Source organism: Oncorhynchus kisutch, unplaced genomic scaffold, assembly GCF_002021735.2.
Source record: "Oncorhynchus kisutch isolate 150728-3 unplaced genomic scaffold, Okis_V2 scaffold4045, whole genome shotgun sequence".
In the NCBI taxonomy this organism is placed as follows: Eukaryota; Metazoa; Chordata; class Actinopteri; order Salmoniformes; family Salmonidae; genus Oncorhynchus; species Oncorhynchus kisutch.
The window spans coordinates 99,818-121,415 of NW_022265990.1; the positions used below are offsets into that span (position 1 = coordinate 99,818).

The window sequence follows — 21,598 nt, forward strand, 5'->3', positions numbered from 1 at the left end:
CCTATGTGAGAATGCTGTTCATTGACCACAGCTCAGCGTTCAACACCACAGTGTCCTCAAAGCTCATCACTAAGCTAAATACCCTGGGACTAAACACCTCCCTCTGCAACTGGATCCTGGACTTCCTGATGCCCCCCAGGTGGTGAGGGTAGGTAACAACACATCCACCACGCTGGTCCTCAACACGGGGGCCTCTCAGAGGTGCGTTCTCAGCCCCCTCCTGTACTCCCTGTTCACCCACGACTGTGTGGCCAGGCACGACTCCAACATCATTAAGTTTTCAGACGACACAACAGTGGTAGGCCTGATCACCGACAACGACGAGACAGCCTATAGGGAGGAGGTCAGAGACCTGGCCGGGTGGTGCCAGAATAACAACCTCTCCCTCAAAGTAATCGAGACAAAGGAGATGACTGTGGACTACAGGAAAAGGAGGGCTGAGCACGCCCCCATTCTCATCGACGGGGCTGCAGTGGAGCAGGTTGAGAGGTTCAAGTTCCTTGGTGTCCACATCACCAACAAACTAGAATGGTCCAAACATACTAAGACAGTGGTGAAGAGGGCACAACAAAGCCTATTCCCCCTCAGGAAACTGAAAAGATTTGTCATGGGTCCTGAGATCCTCAAAAGGTTCTACAGCTGCACCATCGAGGGCATCATGACCGGTTGCATCACTTCCTGATACGGCAACTGCTCGGCCTCCAACCGCAAGGCCCTACAGAGGGTAGTGTGTATGTCCCAGTACATCACTGGGGCAAAGCTTCCTGGCATCCAGGACCTCTACACCAGGCGGTGTCAGAGGAAGGCCCCTCAAATTGTCATAGACCCCAGTCACCCCAGTCATAGACTGTTCTTTATACTACTGCATGGCAAGCGGTACCGAAGTGCCAAGTCTAGGACAAAAAGGTACCGGAGTGCCAAGTCTAGGACAAAAAGGCTTCTCAACAGTTTTTACCCCCAGGCCATGAGACTTCTCAATGGGTAATCACATTGGCTACCTGGACTATCTGCATTGTGTCCCACCACCCCCCAACCCCTCTTTACGCTGCTACTACTCTCTGTTCATCATATATGCACTGTCACTTTAATCATATCTACATACTACCTCAATCAGCCTGACCAACCGGTGTCTGTATAGAGCCCCTCTACTGTATGTAGCCCCTCTACTGTATGTAGCCCCTCTACTGTATATAGCCCCTCTACTGTATATAGTCTCTCTACTGTATGTAGCCCCTCTACTGTATATAGCCCCTCTACTGTACAGAGCCCCTCTACTGTATATAGCCTCTCTACTGTACAGAGCCCCTCTACTGTATATAGCCTCTCTACTGTATGTAGCCTCTCTACTGTATAGAGCCTCTCTACTGTACAGAGCCCCTCTACTGTATATAGCCTCTCTACTGTATAGAGCCCCTCTACTGTATAGAGCCCCTCTACTGTATATAGCCTCTCTACTGTATAGAGCCTCTCTACTGTACAGAGCCCCTCTACTGTATATAGCCTCTCTACTGTATATAGCCTCTCTACTGTATAGAGCCCCTCTACTGTACGTAGCCTCTCTACTGTACGTAGCCTCTCTACTGTATATAGCCCCTCTACTGCCAGGTCGCAGTTGCAAATGAGAACTTGTTCTCAACTAGCCTACCTGGTTAAATAAAGGTTAAAATAAAATAAATGTAGCCTCTCTACTGTATATAGCCTCTCTACTGTATAGAGCCCCTCTACTGTATAGAGCCCCTCTACTGTATATAGCCTCTCTACTGTATGTAACCTCTCTACTGTATATAGCCCCTCTACTGTATATAGCCTCTCTACTGTATATAGCCTCTCTACTGTATATAGCCCCTCTACTGTATATAGCCCCTCTACTGTATGTAGCCCCTCTACTGTATGTAGCCCCTCTACTGTATGTAGCCCCTCTACTGTATGTAGCCCCTCTACTGTACGTAGCCCCTCTACTGTACGTAGCCCCTCTACTGTACGTAGCCCCTCTACTGTACGTAGCCCCTCTACTGTACAGAGCCCCTCTACTGTACAGAGCCCCTCTACTGTACGTAGCCTCTCTACTGTACGTAGCCTCTCTACTGTACGTAGCCTCTCTACTGTACGTAGCCCCTCTACTGTACGTAGCCCCTCTACTGTATGTAGCCCCTCTACTGTATGTAGCCCCTCTACTGTATATAGCCCCTCTACTGTACAGAGCCCCTCTACTGTACATAGCCTCTCTACTGTATATAGCCCCTCTACTGTATAGAGCCCCTCTACTGTATAGAGCCCCTCTACTGTATAGAGCCCCTCTACTGTATAGAGCCCCTCTACTGTATAGAGCCCCTCTACTGTATAGAGCCCCTCTACTGTACGTAGCCTCTCTACTGTACGTAGCCTCTCTACTGTACAGAGCCCCTCTACTGTATAGAGCCCCTCTACTGTATATAGAGCCCCTCTACTGTATATAGCCCCTCCTGTATATAGCCTCTCTACTGTATATAGCCTCTCTACTGTACGTAGCCTGTCTTTTTACTGTTGTTTTATTTCTTTACCTACCTATTGTTCACCTAATACCTTTTTTTTTGCACTATTGGTTAGAGCCTGTAAGTAAGCTACACCTGTTGTATTCGGTAAATAAACTTTGATTTGATTTGACAATGTGTTTTGTATAACACCGCTGTGTCGAAATATTTTTTTTTTGTCGTTATGGCGCCCTCTACTGGTCGTCGTTCACTTGACTGTCGCACTCACTGAGAAAGTACTACGGTCTATTTCCTCTCTGGATTATAAATACATATCGGTGTGCATAGTAGCGTGCTATGGTTAATCATCTCTACTTTACAATGAAAAGACTGAATAAAATACAATATATCTAGTAGTTTTAAAACTGGATAAACTTAGCACTCCAGTTATTGTTTCCTCAGCGTCACGACTTTTACCGCTCCTCTCTTCTGCAATGTGATTGAGTTCACTTCCATAGCAACCCCTCTGTCGGTAATTACACACTGAACGGTCTGGTGACGGCGGGTCAGAGGTGTTCAGGGTTAGGTATAGAGCCCCCTGGCTGACGTTTCTGGGTGAATTATAACTAAGGACAACTGAAGTACATAAAAGTGAAGAATGTTGGGGAAGATTACAACAGGTGAGTTCCGGGAATTCAAGAACCGCTGAATTAAAACTGCGGTGAGAGAACTTTCAACGTTAAAAACAACTAGGAACTACAATGCGTTCAAGACAACTAAGAACTGGGGGTGAACGCTTTATGACTGGGGAAAATCGTTTTGAACGGTCATCCAACTCGGAATTTCAAGTCGGGAACTCGGGCCTCTTTCTAGAGCTCTGAGTTCAAGATCCCCGACGTCATGATTTGAGCTCGTTTCCCGAGTTTTCGGTTGTCTTGGACGCTTTGAAATTCGGGGATTTCCGAGTTCCCAGTTTATCTGAAGGTGGCATCAGATGTCTTAAATTTAAATGGTTTTCTTCCATAGATCTACCTTACCTTACCATCGATAATTTCGTGAGTAACCTATTTATAAAAATATATTTTTAAAAACGAATGACTTTTTCTAAACGTTTCAACTTGTCACATTATGGACTACTGAACATTGTACAGTTTTTTTTTTGAACAACTTTTAATGACTTTCTGGCAAGGTATTAAAAGTGAATGCTGTAGTTCCCCCCCCCCCCCCCTCCCATATCAACACATTGAAAACGAATTAACCCATGTCTTCTGTTCCATGTCCACAGGAGGACTGTCTGTCTTCTGATGATGTTCTGGTGCACTTCTTTAACGACTTCCTCAGTCTACCTGTAAACATCCGGTCACATTCTTTACTTTATTCAGAAACTAAAGTGTTATTTTCACTGTGGGATGAATGCCAGAACTTTTGTCAAGCACAACGATGTTGGAAATTGTTATGCTTGTGAATTTGCTTGATTTCACCTTTCCTCAAACGGTTGATCAGATTTTAAGATAATTTACTAATTACATGAGCTACTCTTTCTCTGTATCTATTCTGTCACATTCTGAGAAAATAATGTCCCAAATGTCCTGGTTTCCTTCCGACCCAGTCGTTCCCTGAGTGTGTACAGTACAACCAGGAGACTGGTGTGTTTGAGGTGGTCAGTGATGCAGCGGAGGCTCTGTCTAGGAGGATCAGGTCAGCCCTGCAGTACTTTAAATCACAACCTCTCACTGACCCAACAGAGCTGACTGCTAGACCTGTGGTGGACAACCACTACACTGTTCTGGTCAGTTCACATTCTCCTGTTCTTTTATAGAATGTCATCTTGATATAGAATACTGCATTGTGGTGGGGGGGGGGGCTTTCAAGTGATTATTTCACTGTACTGTTTTAAAACATATTGTTCAATTGACAAATCAACTTTGCCCTCATAAATTATAATCAAACTAAAGACGACTAATCAGACACCTGTGTGTGTGTGTGTGTGTGTGTGTGTGTGTGTGTGAGACAATCTAAATTAGAATAATAATCATTGTCTTAACAGTGCTTGGACAGAGAACAGGGAGTGGAGTGGATCCTAAAAGAAAGACTACCCTTGTTTATTGAAAGTGACTGCTACTTCGAGTACAGGTAATCCCCATTGTTTTATTACTGGGGGCCAGAAGTAGACCTATAGGTTGGGCCAGAAGTAGACCTATAGGTTGGGCCAGAAGTAGACCTATAGGTTGGGCCAGAAGTAGACCTATAGGTTGGGCCAGAAGTAGACCTATAGGTTGGGCCAGAAGTAGACCTATAGGTTGGGCCAGAAGTAGACCTATAGGTTGGGCCAGAAGTAGACCTATAGGTTGGGCCAGAAGTAGACCTATAGGTTGGGCCAGAAGTAGACCTATAGGTTGGGCCAGAAGTAGACCTATAGGTTGGGCCAGAAGTAGACCTATAGGTTGGGCCAGAAGTAGACCTATAGGTTGGGCCAGAAGTAGACCTATAGGTTGGGCCAGAAGTAGACTTATAGGTTGGGCCAGAAGTAGACCTATAGGTTGGGCCAGAAGTAGACCTATAGGTTGGGTAGAAGTAGACCAACAGGGGTCATACCACCTGTTGATGCATGTCTTGATATCAACACGGCCCTTTATCCTGATCCATGTCTATCCTGACTTCATCAATCACATTGATTTATAAAGCCATTCTTACATCAGCCGATATCACAAAGTGCTCTACAGAAACCCAGCCTAAAACCCCCAAACAGCAAGCAATGCAGATGTAGAAGCAATGCAGATGTAGAAGCATTCCATTCCATTCCATTATATTCCATTCTATTCCATTATATTCCATTCCATTCTATTCTATTCCATTCCATTCCATTCTATTCTATTCCATTCTATTCCATTCCATTCCATTATATTCCATTCTATTCCATTCCATTCTATTCCATTCCATTATATTCCATTCCATTATATTCCATTCCATTATATTCCATTCCATTCTATTCTATTCCATTCTATTCCATTCTATTCCATTATATTCCATTCCATTCCATTATATTCCATTCCATTCCATTCTATTCCATTCCATTCCATTCTATTCCATTCCATTCCATTCTATTCCATTCCATTATTCCATTCTATTCCATTCCATGACATTCCATTCTATTCCATTATATTCCATTCCATTCTATTCCATTCTATTCCATTATATTCCATTATATTCCATTCCATTATTCCATTCTATTCCATTCCATTATATTCCATTCCATTCCATTATATTCCATTCTATTCCATTCTATTCCATTCTATTCCATTCCATTCTATTCCATTCTATTCCATTATATTCCATTCCATTCCATTCTATTCCATTCCATTCCATTCTATTCCATTCCATTCCATTCTATTCCATTCCATTATTCCATTCTATTCCATTCCATGACATTCCATTCTATTCCATTATATTCCATTCCATTCTATTCCATTCTATTCCATTATATTCCATTATATTCCATTCCATTATTCCATTCTATTCCATTCCATTATATTCCATTCCATTCCATTATATTCCATTCCATTATATTCCATTCCATTATATCCCATTCCATTATATTCCATTCCATTATATTCCATTCCATTCCATTCCATTCCATTCCATTCTATTCCATTCCATTCTATTCCATTCCATGATATTCCATTCTATTCCATTATATTCCATTCTATTCCATTCTATTCCATTCCATTATTCCATTCTATTCCATTCCATTATATTCCATTCCATTTTTCCATTCTATTCCATTCCATTATATTCCATTCCATTCCATTATTCCATTCCATTATATTCCATTCCATTATATTCCATTCCATTATATTCCATTCCATTCTATTCCATTCCATTCTATTCCATTCCATTCTATTCCATCCCATTATATTCCATTCTATTCCATTCCATTATATTCCATTTCCATCCATTATATTCCATTCCCATCCATTATATTCCATTCCATTATATTCCATTCTATTCCATTCCATTATATTCCATTATATTCCATTACATTACATTCCATTACATTACATTCCATTCCATTATATTCCATTCCATTATATTCCATTCCATTATATTCCATTCCATTATATTCCATTATATTCCATTATATTCCATTATATTCCATTCCATTATATTCCATTCCAGTATATTCCATTCCATTATATTCCATTCCATTATATTCCATTCTATTCCATTCCATTATATTCCATTCTATTCCATTCCATTCCATTATATTCCATTATATTCCATTCCATTATTCCATTCTATTCCATTATATTCCATTCCATTCCATTATATCCCATTCCATTATATTCCATTCCATTATATTCCATTCCATTCCATTATATCCCATTCCATTATATTCCATTCCATTATATTCCATTCCATTCCATTATATTCCATTCCATTCCATTCTATTCCATTCCATTATTCCATTCTATTCCATTCCATGATATTCCATTCTATTCCATTATATTCCATTCCATGATATTCCATTCTATTCCATTATATTCCATTCCATTATATTCCATTCTATTCCATTATATTCCATTCCATTATTCCATTCTATTCCATTCCATTATATTCCATTCCATTCTTCCATTATATTCCATTCCATTATATTCCATTCCATTATATTCCATTCCATTCTATTCCATTCCATTATATTCCATTCCATTATATTCCATTATATTCCATTCTATTCCATTCCATTCTATTCCATCCCATTATATTCCATTCTATTCCATTCCATTATATTCCATTTCCATCCATTATATTCCATTCCCATCCATTATATTCCATTCCATTATATTCCATTCTATTCCATTCCATTATATTCCATTCTATTCCATTCCATTATATTCCATTATATTCCATTCCATTATATTCCATTACATTCCATTCCATTACATTCCATTCCATTATATTCCATTCCATTCTATTCCATTCCATTATATTCCATTATATTCCATTCCATTATATTCCATTCCAGTATATTCCATTCCATTCCATTATATTCCATTCCATTCCATTCTATTCCATTCTATTCCATTCTATTCCATTCCATTCTATTCCATTCTATTCCATTCTATTCCATTCCATTATATTCCATTCTATTCCATTCCATTATATTCCATTCCATTCCATTATATTCCATTCCATTATATTCCATTCTATTCCATTCCATTATATTCCATTCTATTCCATTCCATTATATTCCATTCTATTCCATTCCATTATATTCCATTCTATTCCATTCCATTATATTCCATTATATTATATTCCATTATATTCCATTCCATTATATTCCATTACATTACATTCCATTCCATTATATTCCATTCCATTATATTCCATTCTATTCTATTCCATTATATTCCATTCCATTATATTCCATTCCATTATATTCCATTCCATTATATTCCATTCCATTCCATTATATTCCATTCCATTCTATTCCATTCTATTCCATTCTATTCCATTCCATTCTATTCCATTCCATTATATTCCATTATATTCCATTCCCATCCATTATATTCCATTCTATTCCGTTCCATTATATTCCATTCCATTATATTCCATTTCCATCCATTATATTCCATTCCCATCCATTATATTCCATTCCATTCTATTCCATTCCATTCTATTCCATTCCATTCTATTCCATTCCATTATATTCCATTCCATTATATTCCATTATATTCCATTATATTCCATTCCATTATATTCCATTATATTCCATTATATTCCATTCCAGTATATTCCATTCCAGTATATTCCATTCCATTATATTCCATTCCATTCTATTCCATTCTATTCCATTCCATTATATTCCATTCTATTCCATTCCATTCTATTCCATTCTATTCCATTATATTCCATTATATTCCATTCCATTATTCCATTCTATTCCATTCCATTATATTCCATTCCATTCCATTATATCCCATTCCATTATATTCCATTCCATTATATTCCATTCCATTCCATTATATTCCATTCCATTCCATTCCATTCTATTCCATTCCATTATTCCATTCTATTCCATTCCATGATATTCCATTCTATTCCATTATATTCCATTCCATGATATTCCATTCTATTCCATTATATTCCATTCCATGATATTCCATTCTATTCCATTATATTCCATTCCATTATATTCCATTCTATTCCATTATATTCCATTCCATTATTCCATTCTATTCCATTCCATTATATTCCATTCCATTCTTCCATTCTATTCCATTCCATTCCATTCCATTATATTCCATTCCATTATATTCCATTCCATTATATTCCATTCCATTATATTCCATTCCATTCCATTCCATTCTATTCCATTCCATTCTATCCATTCCATTCTATTCCATCCCATTATATTCCATTCTATTCCATTCCATTATATTCCATTTCCATCCATTATATTCCATTCCCATCCATTATATTCCATTCCATTCTATTCCATTCTATTCCATTCCATTACATTCCATTCCATTACATTCCATTCCATTACATTCCATTCCATTATATTCCATTCCATTCTATTCCATTCCATTATATTCCATTCCATTATATTCCATTCCAGTATATTCCATTCCATTCTATTCCATTCCATTATATTCCATTATATTCCATTCCATTATATTCCATTCCAGTATATTCCATTCCATTCCATTATATTCCATTCCATTCCATTCCATTCCATTCCATTCTATTCCATTCCATTATATTCCATTCTATTCCATTCCATTATATTCCATTCCATTCCATTATATTCCATTCCATTATATTCCATTCTATTCCATTCCATTATATTCCATTCTATTCCATTCCATTATATTCCATTATATTATATTCCATTATATTCCATTCCATTATATTCCATTACATTACATTCCATTCCATTATATTCCATTCCATTATATTCCATTCTATTCCATTCCATTCTATTCCATTATATTCCATTCCATTATATTCCATTCCATTATATTCCATTCCATTATATTCCATTCCATTATATTCCATTCCATTATATTCCATTCCATTATATTCCATTATATTCCATTCCATTCCATTATATTCCATTCTATTCCATTCTATTCCATTCCATTCTATTCCATTCCATTATATTCCATTATATTCCATTCCCATCCATTATATTCCATTCTATTCCATTCCATTATATTCCATTCCATTATATTCCATTTCCATCCATTATATTCCATTCCCATCCATTATATTCCATTCCATTCTATTCCATTCCATTCTATTCCATTCCATTCTATTCCATTCCATTATATTCCATTCCATTATATTCCATTCTATTCTATTCTATTCCATTCTATTCCATTATATTCCATTCCATTATATTCCATTATATTCCATTCCATTATATTCCATTCCATTATATTCCATTCCATTATATTCCATTCCATTATATTCCATTCCATTCCATTCCATTATATTCCATTATATTCCATTCCATTCCATTCTATTCCATTCTATTCCATTCTATTCCATTCCATTATATTCCATTCTATTCCATTCCATTATATTCCATTCCATTCCATTATATTCCATTCCATTATATTCCATTCTATTCCATTCCATTATATTCCATTATATTCCATTCTATTCCATTCCATTATATTCCATTATATTATATTCCATTATATTCCATTACATTACATTCCATTCCATTATATTCCATTCCATTATATTCCATTCTATTCTATTCCATTCTATTCCATTCCATTCTATTCCATTATATTCCATTCCATGATATTCCATTCTATTCCATTATATTCCATTCCATTATATTCCATTCTATTCCATTATATTCCATTCCATTATTCCATTCTATTCCATTCCATTATATTCCATTCCATTCTTCCATTCTATTCCATTCCATTCCATTCCATTATATTCCATTCCATTATATTCCATTCCATTATATTCCATTCCATTATATCCATTCCATTCCATTCCATTCTATTCCATTCCATTCTATTCCATTCCATTCTATTCCATCCCATTATATTCCATTCTATTCCATTCCATTATATTCCATTTCCATCCATTATATTCCATTCCCATCCATTATATTCCATTCCATTCTATTCCATTCTATTCCATTCCATTACATCCATTCCATTACATTCCATTCCATTACATTCCATTCCATTATATTCCATTCCATTCTATTCCATTCCATTATATTCCATTCCATTATATTCCATTCCAGTATATTCCATTCCATTCTATTCCATTCCATTATATTCCATTATATTCCATTCCATTATATTCCATTCCAGTATATTCCATTCCATTCCATTATATTCCATTCCATTCCATTCCATTCCATTCTATTCCATTCCATTATATTCCATTCTATTCCATTCCATTATATTCCATTCCATTCCATTATATTCCATTCCATTATATTCCATTCTATTCCATTCCATTATATTCCATTCTATTCCATTCCATTATATTCCATTATATTATATTCCATTATATTCCATTCCATTATATTCCATTACATTACATTCCATTCCATTATATTCCATTCCATTATATTCCATTCTATTCTATTCCATTCTATTCCATTCCATTCTATTCCATTATATTCCATTCCATTATATTCCATTCCATTATATTCCATTCCATTATATTCCATTCCATTATATTCCATTCCATTATATTCCATTCCATTATATTCCATTATATTCCATTCCATTCCATTATATTCCATTCTATTCCATTCTATTCCATTCCATTCTATTCCATTCCATTATATTCCATTATATTCCATTCCCATCCATTATATTCCATTCTATTCCATTCCATTATATTCCATTCCATTATATTCCATTTCCATCCATTATATTCCATTCCCATCCATTATATTCCATTCCATTCTATTCCATTCCATTCTATTCCATTCCATTCTATTCCATTCCATTATATTCCATTCCATTATATTCCATTCTATTCTATTCTATTCCATTCTATTCCATTATATTCCATTCCATTATATTCCATTATATTCCATTCCATTATATTCCATTCCATTATATTCCATTCCATTATATTCCATTCCATTATATTCCATTCCATTCCATTCCATTATATTCCATTATATTCCATTCCATTCCATTCTATTCCATTCTATTCCATTCTATTCCATTCCATTATATTCCATTCTATTCCATTCCATTATATTCCATTCCATTCCATTATATTCCATTCCATTATATTCCATTCTATTCCATTCCATTATATTCCATTATATTCCATTCTATTCCATTCCATTATATTCCATTATATTATATTCCATTATATTCCATTACATTACATTCCATTCCATTATATTCCATTCCATTATATTCCATTCTATTCTATTCCATTCTATTCCATTCCATTATATTCCATTATATTCCATTCCATTATATTCCATTCCATTATATTCCATTCCATTCCATTATATTCCATTATATTCCATTATATTCCATTCCATTCTATTCCATTCCATTATATTCCATTATATTCCATTCCCATCCATTATATTCCATTCTATTCCATTCCATTATATTCCATTCCATTATATTCCATTTCCATCCATTATATTCCATTCCCATCCATTATATTCCATTCCATTCCATTCCATTATATTCCATTCTATTCCATTCCATTCTATTCCATTCCATTATATTCCATTCCATTATATTCCATTCCATTCTTTTCCATTCCATTCCATTCTATTCCATTATATTCCATTCCATTCTATTCCATTATATTCCATTCCATTCTATTCCATTATATTCCATTCCATTCTATTCCATTATATTCCATTCCATTATATTCCATTATATTCCATTCCATTATATTCCATTCCATTATATTCCATTCCATTATATTCCATTCCATTATATTCCATTCCATTATATTCCATTCCATTATATTCCATTCCATTATATTCCATTCCATTATATTCCATTCCATTATATTCCATTCCATTATATTCCATTCCATTCTATGCCATTCCATTCTATGCCATTCCATTCTATGCCATTCTATTCTATTCCATTCCATTATATTCCATTCTATTCCATTCCATTCTATTCCATTCCATTCCATTCCATTCTATTCCATTCCATTCTATTCCATTCCATTCCATTCTATTCCATTCCATTCTATTCCATTCATTCTATTCCATTCATTATATTCCATTCATTATATTCCATTCCATTATATTCCATTCCATTATATTCCATTATATTCCATTCCATTCCATTCCATTATATTCCATTCCATTATATTCCATTATATTCCATTCCATTCCATTCCATTATATTCTATTCCATTATATTCCATTCCATTCCATTCCATTATATTCCATTCCATTCTATTCCATTATATTCTATTCCATTATATTCCATTCCATTCCATTCCATTATATTCCATTCCATTATATTCCATTCCATTATATTATATTCCATTATATTCCATTCCATTATATTCTATTCCATTATATTCCATTCCATTCCATATATTCCATTCCATTATATTCTATTCCATTATATTCCATTCCATTCCATTATATTCCATTCCATTCTATTCCATTCCATTACATTCCATTCCATTATATTATATTCCATTATATTCCATTCCATTATATTCCATTCCATTATATTATATTCCATTATATTCCATTCCATTATATTCATCCATTATTCCATTCATTATATTCCATTCCATATATTCCATTCCATTATATTCCATTCCATTATATTCATTCCATTTCCATTATATTCCATTCCATTATATTCCATTCCATTCCATTATATTCCATTCCATTATATTCCATTCCATTATATTCCATTCCATTATATTCCATTCCATTATATTCCATTCCATTATATTCCATTCCATTATATTCCATTATATTCCATTCCATTATATTCCATTCCATTCCATTATATTCCATTCCATTATATTCCATTCCATTATATTCCATTCCATTATATTCCATTCCATTATATTCTATTCTATTCCATTCCATTCCATTCCATTATATTCTATTCTATTCCATTCATAGCTTTGTCTGACCCTCCATTCCATTATATTCCATTCCATTCCATTCCATTCTATTCTATTCCATTCATAGCTTTGTCTGACCCTCCATTCCATTCCATTCCATTCCATTCCATTCTATTCCATTCTATTCTATTCCATTCATAGCTTTGTCTGACCCTCCATTCCATTCCATTATATTCCATTCCATTCCATTCCATTCTATTCTATTCCATTCATAGCTTTGTCTGACCCTCCATTCCATTCCATTCTATTCCATTCCATTCCATTCTATTCTATTCCATTCATAGCTTTGTCTGACCCTCCATTCCATTCTATTCCATTCTATTCTATTCCATTCATAGCTTTGTCTGACCCTCCATTCCTGCACTTTGTGACAAATGTTGTTTAAAAGGCTTTTATAAATAACGTTTTGATTGATGTGTGTTTGATGCTTGACGGTGTTTCCCAAGGTTAGCGAAGCTGCTCTCTCAGTGGGGCCCTCAGGGCTGGAACCAGAAGAGGGATGGTACCTCAGTCCAGCCCCCTGTCACCACAGAGCCTGTCTGTCCTTCCCCTGGGCCCGATGACAGAGAGACCCTGATGAAGGTCCTCTATGTGTCACTGGGACAGGTCAGCAGATCCTGCTTATTCACATAGATGATATATCTCAGTATCATGTCAATATGGTTCAGTACAGCGGAGATGATATATCTCATTATGGTTTAGTACAGCAGAGATGATATATCTCAGTATAATGTCAATATGGTTCAGTACAGCGGAGATGATATATCTCAGTATCATGTCAATATGGTTCAGTACAGCGGAGATGATATATCTCATTATGGTTTAGTACAGCAGAGATGATATATCTCAGTATAATGTCAATATGGTTCAGTACAGCGGAGATGATATATCTCATTATGGTTTAGCACAGCAGAGATGATATATCTCAGTATAATGTCAATATGGTTCAGTACAGCGGAGATTATATATCTCAGCATGATGTCAATATGGTTCAGTACAGCGGAGATGATATATCTCATTATGGTTCAGTACAGCGGAGATGATATATCTCAGCATGATGTCAATATGGTTCAGTACAGCGGAGGTAATTATTTGTCATAAATAAACACTTGTTTTGTGGTGTTGGTAAAACAGTAGTTTACTTCATATACTGTGTATGATCCAGGTATTTCTCTGTCTCTCTCACCCCAGGCAACACTTCCCTGTAGTCACACTGGGCTTGTTTGTGTTCTTTGTGTGTCTGCAGGCCTCGGTAACAGACATGTTGACAATGGCCAAGGACAAGGACAAGCAGCTGCCTGTCTGTACCCGGTCTGTGAGAACCCCGGTGTGCTCCCTGGGCCGGGAGGGACAGAGGGGTCCGGCCTCAGCCTGCTTCTCCTGCATCCCTGACTCAGAGTCCTACGCCCTCTCCTCCTCACTCCTCGTCTCCTTTCCTCTCTCCTCTTCGCTCCCGGACTGTCCTCTCTGCTCTTCACTTCTAGACTGGGACAAGAGACGGGGAGACCACAGCGCAGAGCAGGAGATGAACGTCTACCTCACAGAGACAGAGGCAAAGACAGAGATAGAGGCAGGAACTACAGATGAGGATCATGGGGAACCCAAGCCCCAGAGTCCTGCCTGTTCTACCACTGATGAGGAGATGGTTGGTCCCCACACAGAGAGCCCCTGTGAGGGAGGTCCAGCCACCAGCCACAGCAGACTGAAGGAGCAGCAGGAGGAGGGTGACCTTGAGTTCCATGACCTTGAGTTCTATGATATCACTGCTAGTATCCATGGTGATAGACAGGGCCTTGGTGACTTTAAGGACTTCTTAGAGGGAACACTAGGAGAGAAGCTTTTGCGTCTGTGGATGGATATAGAGAGACTGAAGACCCTACAGGACGACAGGAGGAGAATCAGGTATTCATACACACATTCAGTACTTCATATACACATTCAGTACTTCATAAACACATTCAGTACTTCATAAACACATTCAGTACTTCATATACACATTCAGTACTTCATATACACATTCAGTACTTAATATACACATTCAGTACTTCATAAACACATTCAGTACTTCATAAACACATTCAGTACTTCATAAACACATTCAGTACTTCATAAACACATTCAGTACTTCATAAACACATTCAGTACCTCATATACACATTCAGTACCTCATATACACATTCAGTACTTCATATACACATTCAGTAATTCCTTAAAGGTCCAATGCATCAGTTTTTTATCTCAATATCAAATCACATTTCTGGGTAACAATGAAGTACCTTACTGTGATTGTTTTCAATTAAAATGGTCAAAATGAAACCAATATATCTTCTTAGCGAAAGGTCTTCTCAAAATGTTGCTCGGATTGTCTGGGAGTGGCCTGAGTGGGGAGGGGAAAACAGAACATTTTCTCTTATTGGCAGAGAGGTTTGGAACTCTCTTTCTGATTGGTCTATTAACTAATTCACCGCATGGTGATGTCACCAAGGCTGACATTTCAAAGCTCATAGTGTGAAAATATATATAAAACACAGGGAAATCATAGTTTTGACTGCACTGGGCTTTTACCCATAACTCCTAACCTTCACCTTCACCCTGACCCCAACCCTGACCCCAACCCTGACCCCAACCCTGACCCCAACCCTGAACCCATAACTCCTAACCTTCACCTGAACCCTGACCCCAACCCTTAACCCATAACTCTTCACCTTCACCCTGACCCCAACCCTGACCCCAACCCTGACCCCAACCCTGACCCCAACCCTGACCCCAACCCTTAACCCATAACTCCTAACCTTCACCTGAACCCTGACCCCAACCCTTAACCCATAACTCCTCACCTTCACCTTCACCTTCACCCTGACCCCAACCCTGACCCCAACCCTGACCCCAACCCTTAACCCATAACTCCTAACCTTCACCTTCACCCTGACCCCAACCCTGACCCCAACCCTGACCCCAACCCTGACCCCAACCCTGACCCCAACCCTGACCCCAACCCTTAACCCATACCTCCTAACCTTCACCTTCACCCTGACCCCAACCCTGACCCCAACCCTGACCCCAACCCTGACCCCAACCCATAACTCCTCACCTTCACCTTCACCCTGACCCCAACCCTGACCCCAACCCTGACCCCAACCCATAACTCCTCACCTTCACCTTCACCCTGACCCCAACCCTGACCCCAACCCTGACCCCAACCCATAACTCCTAACCTTCACCTTCACCCTGACCCCAACCCTGACCCCAACCCTTAACCCATAACTCCTAACCTTCACCTTCACCTTAACCCTGACCCCAACCCTGACCCCAACCCATAACTCCTCACCTTCACCTTCACCCTGACCCCAACCCTGACCCCAACCCTGACCCCAACCCATAACTCCTCACCTTCACCCTGACCCCAACCCTGACCCCAACCCTGACCCCAACCCTGACCCCAACCCTGACCCCAACCCATAACTCCTAACCTTCACCTTCACCTTCACCCTGACCCCAACCCTTAACCCATAACTCCTAACCTTCACCTTCACCTTCACCCTGACCCCAACCCTTAACCCATAACTCCTAACCTTCACCTTCACCTTCACCCTGACCCCAACCCTGACCCCAACCCTTAACCCATAACTCCCAACCTTCCCCATAACCCTGACCCCAACCCTTAACCCATAACTCCTAACCTTCACCTTCACCTTAACCCTGACCCCAACCCTGACCCCAACCCTGACCCCAACCCTTAACTCCTAATCTTCACCTTAACCCTGACCCCAACCCTGACCCCAACCCTGACCCCAACCCTGACCCCAACCCATAACTCCTAACCTTCACCTTCACCTTAACCCTGACCCCAACCCTGACCCCAACCCTGACCCCAACCCATACCTCCTAACCTTCACCTTCACCTTAACCCTGACCCCAACCCTGACCCCAACCCTTAACCCATAACTCCTAACCTTCACCTTCACCTTAACCCTGACCCCAACCCTTAACCCATAACTCCTAACCTTCACCTTCACCTTAACCCTGACCCCAACCCTTAACCCATAACTCCTCACCTTCACCTTCACCCTGACCCCAACCCTGACCCCAACCCTTAACCCATAACTCCTAACCTTCACCTTCACCTTAACCCTGACCCCAACCCTGACCCCAACCCTGACCCCAACCCTTAACCCATAACTCCTAACCTTCACCTTAACCCTGACCCCAACCCTTAACCCATAACTCCTAACCTTCACCTTAACCCTGACCCCAACCCTGACCCCAACCCTTAACCCATAACTCCTAACCTTCACCTTCACCTTCACCCTGACCCCAACCCTGACCCCAACCCTTAACCCATAACTCCTAACCTTCACCTTAACCCTGACCCCAACCCTTAACCCATAACTCCTAACCTACACCTGAAACCTGACCCCAATCCTAACCCCAACCCTTAACCCATAACTCCTAACCTTCACCTGAACCCTGACCCCAATCCTAACCCCAACCCTTAACCATAACTCCTAACCTTCACCTTAATCCTGACCACCAACCCCCAACCCCAACCCCTAACCTTCACCTTGACTCCAACCCATAACTCCTAACCTTCACCCCAACCTTTAACCCCAGCCCTTAACCCATAACTCCTAACCTTCACCTGAACCCTGACCCCAACCCTTAACCCATAACTCCTAACCTTCACCTGAACCCTGACCCCAACCCTGACCCCAACCCTTAACCCATAACTCTGACTCTTAACCTAAGCCATAATCCTAACCCCAACCCCAACCCTGACCCCAACCCTTAACCTCATAACTCCTAACCTTCACCTGAAACCTGAAACCTGACCCCAACCCTTAACCCATAACTCTGACTCTTAACCTAAGCCATAACCCTAACCTCAACCCTAACCCTTCATTGAAGTATAGAACCTGAGATGACAATGAGCCTTCCTCTTAACCAATGACGTGGACAGAACCATCTTCAATGATTGATTGATTAACTGTTTCAGGCATTTGGTCCAGATGCGTAGCTGCTACCTGCTGACCGGTGGCCAGAGCAGTCTGAATGGTGAGCTGTTGACCAGACTGGGTCTCTCTACCTCCCCCTGCTGGAGAGAGGACAGACTGCAGAGAGTTCAGCCCCGCGTCACTGAGGCACTGCTCTGCTACTGGTGAGGAGACAAGATCATCCACACCAGTTTTTTTTTATTCCTCTCCTAAGGGACCCCCAGACGTTCCATGTCTTTTAAACTACTCCAGAGCCCTCCGATTTCACATTGTGATCAGGTTTATATACTGTTTTACCCACTTCGTATGTATAAACTGTATTCTAGTCAAGGCCCATCCTATATAACTACTGTTAAAACACCATCCTTATAACTACTGTTAAAACACCATCCTATATAACTACTGTTAAAACACCATCCTATATAACTACTGTTAAAACACCATCCTTATAACTACTGTCTATACACACCATCCTGTATAACTACTGTCTATACACACCATCCTGTATATATACTGTCTATACACACCATCCTATATAACTACTGTTAAAACACCATCCTATATAACTACTGTTAAAACACCATCCTGTATAACTACTGTTAAAACACCATCCTATATAACTACTGTTAAAACACCATCCTATATAACTACTGTTAAAACACCATCCTTATAACTACTGTTAAAACACCATCCTATATAACTACTGTTAAAACACCATCCTATATAACTACTGTTAAAACACCATCCTATATAACTACTGTCTATAAACACCATCCTGTATAACTACTGTTAAAACACCATCCTTATAACTACTGTTAAAACACCATCCTTATAACTACTGTCTATACACACCATCCTATATAACTACTGTCTATACACACCATCCTATATAACTACTGTCTATACACACCATCCTATATAACTACTGTTAAAACACCATCCTTATAACTACTGTCTATACACACCATCCTGTATAACTACTGTCTATACTGTCTATACACACCATCCTATATAACTACTGTTAAAACACCATCCTTATAACTACTGTCTATACACACCATCCTGTATAACTACTGTCTATACACACCATCCTATATAACTACTGTTAAAACACCATCCTTATAACTACTGTCTATACACACCATCCTGTATAACTACTGTCTATACACACCATCCTATATAACTACTGTTAAAACACCATCCTTATAACTACTGTCTATACACACCATCCTATATAACTACTGTTAAAACACCATCCTTATAACTACTGTCTATACACACCATCCTATATAACTACTGTCTATACACACCATCCTATATAACTACTGTCTATACACACCATCCTATATAACTACTGTCTATACACACCATCCTATATAACTACTGTTAAAACACCATCCTTATAACTACTGTCTATACACACCATCCTGTATAACTACTGTCTATACTGTCTATACACACCATCCTATATAACTACTGTTAAAACACCATCCTTATAACTACTGTCTATACACACCATCCTGTATAACTACTGTCTATACACACCATCCTATATAACTACTGTTAAAACACCATCCTTATAACTACTGTCTATACACACCATCCTGTATAACTACTGTCTATACACACCATCCTATATAACTACTGTTAAAACACCATCCTTATAACTACTGTCTATACACACCATCCTGTATAACTACTGTCTATACTGTCTATACACACCATCCTATATAACTACTGTTAAAACACCATCCTTATAACTACTGTCTATACACACCATCCTTATAACTACTGTCTATACACACCATCCTGTATAACTACTGTCTATACTGTCTATACACACCATCCTATATAACTACTGTTAAAACACCATCCTTATAACTACTGTCTATACACACCATCCTGTATAACTACTGTCTATACACACCATCCTATATAACTACTGTTAAAACACCATCCTTATAACTACTGTCTATACACACCATCCTGTATAACTACTGTCTATACACACCATCCTATATAACTACTGTTAAAACACCATCCTTATAACTACTGTCTATACACACCATCCTATATAACTACTGTTAAAACACCATCCTTATAACTACTGTCTATACACACCATCCTATATAACTACTGTCTATACACACCATCCTATATAACTACTGTCTATACACACCATCCTATATAACTACTGTTAAAACACCATCCTTATAACTACTGTCTATACACACCATCCTGTATAACTACTGTCTATACTGTCTATACACACCATCCTATATAACTACTGTTAAAACACCATCCTTATAACTACTGTCTATACACACCATCCTGTATAACTACTGTCTATACACACCATCCTATATAACTACTGTTAAAACACCATCCTTATAACTACTGTCTATACACACCATCCTGTATAACTACTGTCTATACACACCATCCTATATAACTACTGTTAAAACACCATCCTTATAACTACTGTCTATACACACCATCCTATATAACTACTGTTAAAACACCATCCTTATAACTACTGTCTATACACACCATCCTATATAACTACTGTCTATACACACCATCCTGTATAACTACTGTCTATACACACCATCCTGTATAACTACTGTCTATACACACCATCCTATATAACTACTGTTAAAACACCATCCTTATAACTACTGTCTATACACACCATCCTGTATAACTACTGTCTATACACACCATCCTATATAACTACTGTTAAAACACCATCCTTATAACTACTGTCTATACACACCATCCTGTATAACTACTGTCTATACACACCATCCTATATAACTACTGTCTATACACACCATCCTATATAACTACTGTTAAAACACCATCCTTATAACTACTGTCTATACACACCATCCTGTATAACTACTGTCTATACACACCATCCTGTATAACTACTGTCTATACACACCATCCTGTATAACTACTGTCTATACACACCATCCTATATAACTACTGTCTATACACACCATCCTATATAACTAC

The 21,598-nt window shown here is 38.2% G+C and overlaps 1 protein-coding gene across 1 annotated transcript in view; it reads left to right on the forward strand.

The window, feature by feature from the left end:
• Positions 1-2,901: 2,901 nt before the first annotated feature.
• LOC109886928 (regulator of G protein signaling 22) overlaps positions 2,902-21,598 on the forward strand; it is a 54,886-nt gene continuing 36,189 nt past the window's right edge. Inside the window, 8 exon segments of the mRNA XM_031822015.1 lie at positions 2,902-3,130; positions 3,477-3,505; positions 3,736-3,798; positions 4,060-4,239; positions 4,498-4,583; positions 14,033-14,192; positions 14,833-15,488; positions 18,580-18,741. Of these exon segments, the coding sequence (XP_031677875.1) occupies positions 3,109-3,130; positions 3,477-3,505; positions 3,736-3,798; positions 4,060-4,239; positions 4,498-4,583; positions 14,033-14,192; positions 14,833-15,488; positions 18,580-18,741 (1,358 nt within the window). The 5' untranslated portion in view covers positions 2,902-3,108.